At 37.7% G+C, this 9,869-nt stretch overlaps 1 protein-coding gene across 1 annotated transcript; it reads left to right on the top strand.

The window, feature by feature from the left end:
- The first annotated feature begins 327 nt into the window (after positions 1-327).
- LOC103999760 (protein RICE SALT SENSITIVE 3-like) lies at positions 328-2,566 on the top strand. Its single transcript, XM_009421599.3, has 7 exons — positions 328-588; positions 673-726; positions 816-968; positions 1,184-1,289; positions 1,417-1,458; positions 1,539-1,595; positions 1,859-2,566. The coding sequence occupies exons 1-7, from the start codon at positions 452-454 to the stop codon at positions 2,342-2,344; spliced, it is 1,035 nt and encodes a 344-aa protein (XP_009419874.2). The 5' UTR covers positions 328-451; the 3' UTR covers positions 2,345-2,566.
- Positions 2,567-9,869: the final 7,303 nt, after the last annotated feature.

Below are 9,869 nucleotides of genomic sequence, written 5' to 3'. Positions count from 1 at the left end.
TGTGTGTGTGTGTGTGAAAGAGAGAGAGAGAGAGAGAGAGAGAGAGAGAGAGAGAGAGAGAGAGAGCGATGAAAAAGTGCTTCACTTGTGGTGAAGAATGACCTCATTTCTGGTTTGGAATATTAGGTTTGGTTTTTGCTCAGGTTCAATTATAAATGATGAAGGCAGGGGGGAAGTCTAATGATGAACAGCTTTGAAAGGTGGGGTTGGGTGGGGATAGGCAAGGAGGCCATACGGAACAGGAGACTGGGACTCTTGGAGATAAATTTACCTCATGATTAAATACTGGAGCAAGAGAGAGAGAGAGAGAGAGAGAGGGAGGTATATATTTGGCTAGGTGTTGGCTTACAAATAGCAGGATAGAGGAGGGTTTGGTTTTCCTCCTCCAAGAAATAGAGGAGAAAGAAAAAAGGGGTGGTGTGCTCATTTTCCTCCTGATCAAAAGCCTTGAATGGAGGAACAACTCAATCCTTTAGCTGTTACCCATCTCCTCCAACAAACCCTAAGAAGCCTATGCATCCACAAGAGCTCCCAGTGGGTGTATGCTGTGTTCTGGAGGATCTTGCCAAGAAACTACCCACCACCCAAGTGAGCAAAATTAGTATCACAAGCTACAGAATTTTCCATCCTTTTCATTATGTTTCTTACCTTCTTCTCCTTGTTTCTTGGCAGGTGGGATCTTCAGGGAGGGGTTTATGACAGGACTAGAGGAAACAGGAGAAATTGGTACATGTTCCTTTGGATCTCTTCATCTCTGCACAGAAAATTGTCCTCAACCTCTCTCTCTCTCTCTCTCTCTCTCTCTCTCTCTCTAGGATACTTGCATGGGAGGATGGGTTCTGCAATTTTGCTGCTTCCACCTGTGAGCAACCTGGGGGATCATCAGCTCACGAAGAATGCGAAATTAAAGGTCTCCAGCCTGAGCTCTTCTTCAAGATGTCTCATGAGATCTACAACTACGGAGAAGGGTTAGTAGGAAGAAGACGATCCCTTTCACTTCCCCTCTCTCCTTTTTAATTTTTTTCCTTCATTGCTTCCTCTTTGTGTGTGTGTGTGTGTGTGAGAGAGAGAGAGAGAGAGAGAGAGAGAGAGAGAGAGAGAGAGAGAGACCACCTATCACTTGCTTGTTATATTTACCACTTGATGTTACAGACTAGTTTTCGCTCTCTAATTTTCTTGGCAGCTTGATCGGAAAAGTTGCAGCAGATCACAGCCATAAATGGGTGTTTAAGGAACCCCAGGATCATGAGCTAAATTTCCTGTCCACCTGGAACAATCCTACTGATTCCGTAAGTGGGCCTCTCACTGCTTTCCGGTCCTTTGCACCACCACCACCACCACCACCACCACCATCTTATTTACATCAGATGTTTCTTTCCTTCTTGCTTCTCCATTGAGTTCTCTTTTCCTCCCCAGCAACCAAGGACTTGGGAAGCCCAGTTTCAATCTGGCATCAAGGTCAAATCCGCACCCCTCGCTCTAAAGTTGGCAGATCCATCAGTATCTGTAGACTGACTTGCTTCTCGCCGTTCATGCAGACTATAGCTCTGATTGCAGTCAGGGAAGGTGTCGTGCAATTAGGATCCGTCAACAAGGTCTCTCTCTGATCTCCTTGACTGGTTAAGATTTCTTACCTTTTGCTCCATGTTTTCTGATGGTGTTCCTCTCCCCTCTCAACTACGCATATGCACAACATACCCATGCATAGTGCATGCTTATCATGGATCACATGGTTCCATAAACGTGCATGATCACATGGTGCTTGGCTGCATCATATATACTGCCTCCCTGCCTGTCGTTGCCTAACTTGCTACTCTAATGTTTTTGGCTGCTGTGCGAATCATGGCGATGCATGAAGGTGATGGAGGATCTGAGCTTCGTCGTCCTACTCCGCAAGAAGTTCAGCTACCTCGAAAGCATTCCCGGCGTCCTTCTCCCGCACCCATCGTCGTCGGCCTTCCCGGTGACCATCGACGGTTGCAACGTCCCTCCGCATTGGCCCGTGCACGGGGCACCGCTCGTCCCCCCGGCGGAACTTTACGATCATTTCGGCCCGCCGCAGATGAGGATCACCCCGTCGATGAGTAGTCTCGAAGCTCTCCTCTCCAAGCTACCCCCGGTCGGGCCGCCACCTCCAGGGTCCTCACCGGGCTACTTCGAGATGCCGGTGCTCATGCAGCCGCAGAAGCCGTCCTTGGGAGCGGCGGAAACGGAGAGGGCGGCGGCAAAAGAGGAGATGCAAGAAGAGTATGGGCAAGAGAGTGTCATCATGGAGTTGGGTGGTGAGAGCAGCAGCTCCATGCCTTACTATGCCAATGTGACCAAACCAGATGAAGGGTTTTAAGGGGTCTTCTGCTATTAAGAGCTTTGTTATTGTATATGACGACAGTCTGTAACCTGTAGGATGGCGTAATGGCAGGTTGATGCAGTTCTAATCCCACCTCCTAGTTTGTGTTTCTGAGCACCTGAGAATTAAGGGCACATCATCATTATCTTCCATGCTAACCAACAGAGAAAACAGGCATGCAATATCACATAATAATATGATCATGGTAAGTTGAACTCATTTGCAGAATTGCATCCATCTTTTCATATGACAGCTTTTATTATTGTGGTAATGCATGAGATATATGATGTATTTGCTGCATCATTTTCTCTTCTTTGGTTGATTCATATTTCATGCATCAGACGTGAAAGCATGCATCATTGTAACGAGACTATACTCGATATTTCATGCATATTAGAAGCCAAAACTCGCATCAATCTATCATAACATTTTCATCTTCTAAGCTCTCCACCTGATTTCATGATCTGAAATTAAAGTAAAGTTCCACTGTGTGAGATCTTATTTCACGAAATAAGTTTGGCCAATAACCAGAAACGAGGCTGGCCGTATATACATACATTCATACATCAAGTTGATCAGACAAACATCCTTCCTTGAGGCCTTGTCAACTTATGGTCATGTTCATACCAAATAGGAAATTGCTTGGAGGAGAAGGATGATGAGCATGGAGATGTAGATGTACCAAATTTGTTAGGGAAAGAGTCGATCGAGAAATCTGCTGCTAACATGCCATAAAGAACCAGATAATTATCATCAAATTCCAGGACTGCAAGTAAGGTTATAAATCTCGTGGAAGAAGATGCTGTTGAGGCTGCGGCAGCTTCGCATGTTGCAAGTGTGATTTGCTTTACATAGATAAGCTAGGCCAAATAAGATAGTCCATGTCTTGTTACCGAGAAGGATCGATGTATGCAGCTTTACTCCTTTATCACACACACACACACACACACAAAGAAGAAGGGGGAAATCTTTGTCATGGTGGCAAGCATCACTTTCATTAGTATCATTCAAATAGGTTCTCATTTCTTGTCGACCGATCCATGTCAGTATTTATTAGCAGGTAGCATATTTATCTGGAAATCTTAGTGCATGTGAGTTTTGAATCTTAATCAGCATATCAAAGTCCGGGACGTGGTCATGTTGGCATAATGTTAATGATCATCTTCATGCCAAAAGATGTTATAGTGCAAGCTTTTAATTCTTGAAATCCTTCCAAACACAATAAGCTGTCTTTGTATTCAGGAGTCCTTTTGCAGTGAAGAGATGGGAGTCCAGCGTCCCAAGAATATGCAGCAAATGGTTGCAACCTGTTTCCCTGCAGGTGTACCCCTCTCTGTTTGATTGTGATTTATCACCGTCCACTTGCCATCTTTGGTTGTTGGGAAAAAACATTTTAAAGTGGAATATTCTTTTCCTCTTTGTGTATCAAAATGAGTTTCTCGTCAAAATACCAACTTGATATCCAAATGTAAATATCAACCAGCACAGCATAAATAATAGAACAAATAATCAATCACACAGTAAAACCAAATCTTTTAACGTGGAAAACCCAATGTGGGAAAAACCACGGGACCATAGTCCACCTTAAACTTCCACTATCAATAATAATGATAACAGGTTTACAGTAGATCTTCTCTAGAATAACTAAAGGATCAAAATAACATCAATATTATATATCTTGGCTCAAGAATAACATATCTTCATCATGTAGGATGAATTTTCTCGTAAGAAAATTTTAGGTCTTACAAAGTGAATATCGCATGAGAGTACCTTAGAGAGGATAAACTGCAGATCAACACCATTAGGATTGTAGAGTTTGCTATAAGGATTCTCCACTTAAAATTTGGGCCGAAACTGATAACGTTTAGCCACCAATCCTCAAGCAGAAAACTTAGAAATCGAATCTTTCTATCTCTGTTTCTCTCTCTTCTTTCCTTCGTGCCGCGCTGCATGCGTTCACTGTGCGTACACACACCCTGCCATCACACCAATTTTGCCCATTCTCTCTTGAATTCTTTAATTTGGGCTTATGGCCCAAATTTGTCCAAGCCTGGGCTGGACCCAACAGTGGTCACCCTCTAATATATGATTTTTGTTTTCTGCTGGCTGTTTCTTCTCTTCGTGTGTATATTAATGCATACGCAAACATAGCCCAGCTTTGATCTCCAAGTTTAGCAGAACCAGGAAGATGGAACCCATATTAACCAAGAAAAAAACATGATAAAGCAATGCTGAATCTCTTTTACTGATTGAAAGCATCAAGACTAAATGCAAGTTTCATATTCAGCCTATAACTAGATTCAAATACACTAGCAGCTACCACTGAGAAGTATCATCCTTATTACGGTGCCAAGAGCTACTGATAAGATCAACTGTATGCCATCCAATTGTAAAGCCCTTTGCAAGCAACAACCAGAAATGAGAGAGAGAGAATCACAATTGCACGGATGTGATTGGAGAAAGCTCCCTTTTTCTCCAATTCATTCCTCAACAGCATTGCACACAAAAATTCATAGGGAGATTTCATCTCTGCATTCCTAGCAACAGGTTTTGCTTCTAAATCTGAATTTAAAGAGAATTTGCATTGTAAGGAAATAACTGGAAATCGATGTTAAATACAGTCGCCTGTGTCCACAGCAATCATAGAAGCAATCAGCAATACAAATATGCACGTTGCATGGCTGGTCCCGAAACCTGACTATCAACTAGTTATCCTTCAACAAAAGCTCTGATACCTCTGTCTCTGTCTCCACGGATCTTATTAGGGTACCTACAGAAAGCTAGAGGATTTTGCTTACTCAAATAAAGCATAAATGTTTGTAAGAGAATTCTGACACTGGTCAAGTAAAATATAATTATTACACTGTTCATGTTGGGTCCAATCGATAGGTGGATTTGGATTTGGACCGGACAATAGAGCTATTGAGCCCAAATTAATTATTAAAAATATCAAAGGAAGTGCAGACATTTCATCAATTTTAGTCCAAATTTTTTTATTGAGCCAAGGTCTGTACTATTGATGTTATTACGATCTTATATGAAAAAGATATATTATAAATCTATTATCATTATTAGCGATAGTGGAGGTTTGAAGTGCACTACGGTCCCATAGTTTTTCCCGCATTGAATTTTTCACGTAAAAATTCAGTGTCTCACTTTGTGATTAATTCATTATTCTACTATTTATGCTGCTCAAGTTAATATTTGCTTTTGGTAGTAAGTTGATATTTTTGTGAGGAACCATTTTGATACACAAAGAGGATAAAAAATTATTCCGCTATAAGAATTTTTCCTAACAAGTGATATCAGAGCATCAAATTGTATAGTAATAGTTTTTCTTATTAAGTTGTTTAGTAATAGTTTTTCTTATATGATTGAAATGAAAGAGTCAAACTGTATGATTAAAATGAACTCATCAAATTATTCAACTTGGAGGTGTACAATGGAAGATTTGCTTTGTTACAAAAATTTGTATAAGCCCATAAAAAAAAAAGACAAACCTTCTACTATGGAAGATGCTGAATGAGAGGTTCAATATAGAAAAGTTATTGCCTATATTAGAAGATAGATGGATGTAAATTTGCACGAGCATATTTATGATAAAATTAGAGCTAATGTTGTTTAGTAAAGGTTAAAAAATCTCTTTGCAAAAAATATAATAGGAAATAAAGTTTCTCTCCGTATAAGACTTGCCAATTTAAAGTATAAAGATGGTGGTAACATTATTAAGCATATAAGCATGTTTCAGAGTCTTACAAATAAATTGGTTACTATGAAAATGAATATAGACGATAAGATGCAAGGATTATTACTTCTATGCTCCTTACTAGAAAGTTGGGAAACGTACCTGGTGATAATTTCTAACTCCGTATTAGAGAAGACTCTAACCATAGATATAGTTAAAGATAGTTTGCTAAATAAGAATACTAGAAGGAAAGAACAAGGATAATCTTCTTCTTGTATCCTTATTATTAAAAAATAAGAAAGATATAAAAGAAATCATAATAGAAATCCATATGGTTATATAGGAAGATCTAAGTCTAGAAGAGATATTAAGTGTTTCCACTATAATAGGTCAAGTTATATGAAGAAAGAAAGTGTAGGTTTTGGAAGCAAGAACATAATGAAAGGAAGAAAAATGAGAAAGAGACCAATGTAATTGAAAGGTGACATCATTATTGTTTGTGATGACGGATGTGTTAGTTTTGCAGCTCAGGACAATAAATGGGTAATTGCTTCCAGTACTTCATTCCATGTTACTTCTTATAGTAATTTCTTCAAATCTTATACTGTTGGTGATTTTGACAATGTCAAAATGGAAAATAGTGATACATCTAATATTGTGGATATTGGAGATATTTGCTTGGAGACCAGTACTGGGAGCAAATTGATACTCAAATATGTTAGATATGTTTCAGATATTCATCTCACTTGATATCTATAAGTAAACTTGATGATGAGGGATTTACACACTATTTTAGTGAAAGCAAATGAAAGCTCACTAAATGTTCTCTAGTTGTGATGAGAGGAAAGAAGCTAAACTCTTTATATATCATGGAAGCTAAGCTATAAAAAGGAGAGATTAATGCAATTCAAAAGGATGAAAGCATAGATCTTTGACATAAGAGGCTTGGTCATATAAGTGAGAATGGACTTCAAGCTCTTGCTAGAAAACAGTTCTTACTGGAGATGCAAGGCACATCTCTTAAATCTTGTTATTATTGCTTAGTTGGAAAAATACATAGAGTTATCTTTTATACATATCTGTCATCTAGAATATCAAATGTTATTGATTTGATTCACATTGATGTCTATATTATGTAAACTAGAACTCTTAAAGGTACTATTTATTTTGTTACTTATATTGATAACCATTATAGAAAAGTTAGGGCTTTTGGTTTGAAATCTAAAGATCAAGTACTTAATGTTTTCAAAGAGTTTCATGTTAGTATTGAAAGAGAAATTGAAAGAAAACTAAAGTGTGTTCGAGTAGATAATGGTGGCGAGGATATGATTTTTTTTAGAATTATTATATGTTATATAGTATCATGCTTAAGAAAATAGTTCCTAAAACTCCTCAACAAAATAGTGTGATAGAAAGAATGAACAGAACCATTAAAAAAAGGATTAGGTGTATGCTTTCCCATGCTGAGTTACTTAAGTTATTTTGGAGGGAGGCTATAAGAACTACAGTTGACTTGACAAATCTTTCTCCATTAGTTTCTTTGAAAGGTGATGTTCTAGAGAGAGTATTAAAATATGTATCTTATGATTACTTGAGAGTCTTTGAGTGCAAGGTATTTGACATACATTTTTCTTGAGGTATGGTCATGAAGAGTTTGGGTACAAATTATTGAATCCAGTGAATAAGAAGATTATTAAAAACAAATATGTTGTGTTTCTTGAAGATCAATTATGTGATGGTAGTGATAATGTTGAGAAGTCAAAAACCTCTATTTATATCCTTTGGAGTTTGGGTCCATTTCCTCTATCTATAGTTCATGATAATCATGGAAGAGATGAATAAAAAGATTGTGGTCAGAATGTTAGTGATGATGCTTCTACAGTCGATGATGTTGAACCAACTGAATAATTTGAGCAAGCACCTCCACCACTAGTTGAGATTCCATTGAGAAGATCTACAAGAGAGCAACAACCATTTATAAGATATCCTCCATATGAGTGTGTTATGCTCACGGACATGGGAGAGCCAAAAACTTACAAAGAAACTATTTTATTTGAGCATAAGAATAAGTAGGTTAAAGCTATTCAAGAAGAGCTGAGATCCTTGCTTGAGAACTACACATATGACTTGTTAAAGTTGCATAAAGGGAAGAAAACTCTCAAGAATAAATGAGTTTATAAATTAAAGACTAAAAATAATAGCATACAATAAGGATACAAGGCACTAGTTGTGAAAGGATTCAATCAAAAGAAATATATTGACTTTGAAAAAATATTTTTTCCTATAGTGAAAATATCTTATATCCGAGTTGTTCTTAGTTTGGCTACTTACTTGAACTTAGAAGTTGAGCAACTTGATATAAAAACTATATTTCTTCATGGTGACTTAGAAGAAGAAATTTACATGGAGCAACCAGAAGGTTTTAGAGTCATGGGAAAAGAAAATCTAGTGTGTAAGCTTAAAAAAAGCTTATATGGACTCAAAAAAGCACTGTTAGGACTCTTTTATTTTATGAGCTTTGAATAATATTTATTAAGTCTGTTTAGTTTAGTTAGAGTCAGGTAGAAGTTTATTTAATATTTATTTATTATTAAGAGTCCAAGTCCTGGTGGACTCTAGGTGGAACTCTATAAATAGTGATGTAACCCTTTCTTTAAAACATGCAATCAATGAAATATTCTTCCAGTTTATTATGACAAACCCTAGGAGATTGATCCCCTCGAAGCGATCAACGAGGCCAATCCCCTTGAAATGATAAGGAGGCCGATCCCCTCGAAGCGATCATTCCTTTTTTTTCCATTTCTTTCATTTCTTTTACGATAAAACCTTAGGGTCTTATCAAGCACCTAGACAATGATACAGAAGTTTGATTCCTTTATGATGAGCCAAGGGTAATAGAATCATATATGATCATTATATGTTTATAAAAAAAATTTCATATGATGATTTTATTATTCTCCTACTATATATTGATGATATGCTGATTGTTGACCATGATACTAGTAAAATTAAAAAGCTTAAAGGAGAGCTAAGTCTTTTGCTATGAAAAACTTAGGATCAGTGAAACAAATACTTGGCATGAAGATTCTTCATGATAGGAAGACTAGGAAGATTTGACTATCTTAGGAGACCTACATTGAAAAGGTTCTTGAAGGATTCAACATGAGTAAAGCCAAAGCAGTTTATTCTCCACTTGAAGGTCATTTCAAGCTTAGTTCGAAACAATATCCTATAAGTGAGAAAGAAAAAGAAGAAATGTCCAAAGTGCTTTACTCATCTGTGGTAGGTAGTTTGATATATGCTATGATTTATACTAGGCCAGATATAGCTCATGCAATTGGAGTTGTCAACCGATTTTGCTCTAATCCTAGTAAGGAACATTGGGCAACCGTAAAATAGATATTAAGATATCTAAGAGGTACTTCAAGATTATGTTTATGTTTTGGCAATAGTGAACCTATGCTAGAGAGGTATTGATAGAACCCTTACAGATTCTAAGCTTGGGTTTGATCTCTTTAGGGGATCGGCCTCCTTGGAACTCTATAGAGGTTTCTTCCTCCAGGTTGCTGCTTAAAGACTGCTAAGAAGATTTATATATTACTTATCAAAAGATGATGAATATATGACTATTTATAGGGTTTCTAAACCGTAACTCCTAATAGGACTCCTACTCAAGACTCCTACTTCTAACCAACTCCTAATAAGACTCCTACTCTAAGAAGCAACCTCTCAACTAACCCTAACCCTAACCGACCTCTTCACCTCTTTAATAGGGGTCGGCTAGGTAGGTTTTACATGAATACTCCTTTCAATGAAACTCAATTAGGACTCTCCTAG

Source organism: Musa acuminata, chromosome BXJ2-10 (assembly GCF_036884655.1).
Source record: "Musa acuminata AAA Group cultivar baxijiao chromosome BXJ2-10, Cavendish_Baxijiao_AAA, whole genome shotgun sequence".
In the NCBI taxonomy this organism is placed as follows: domain Eukaryota; kingdom Viridiplantae; phylum Streptophyta; class Magnoliopsida; order Zingiberales; family Musaceae; genus Musa; species Musa acuminata.
This window is presented reverse-complemented; position numbering and strand designations above follow the sequence as displayed.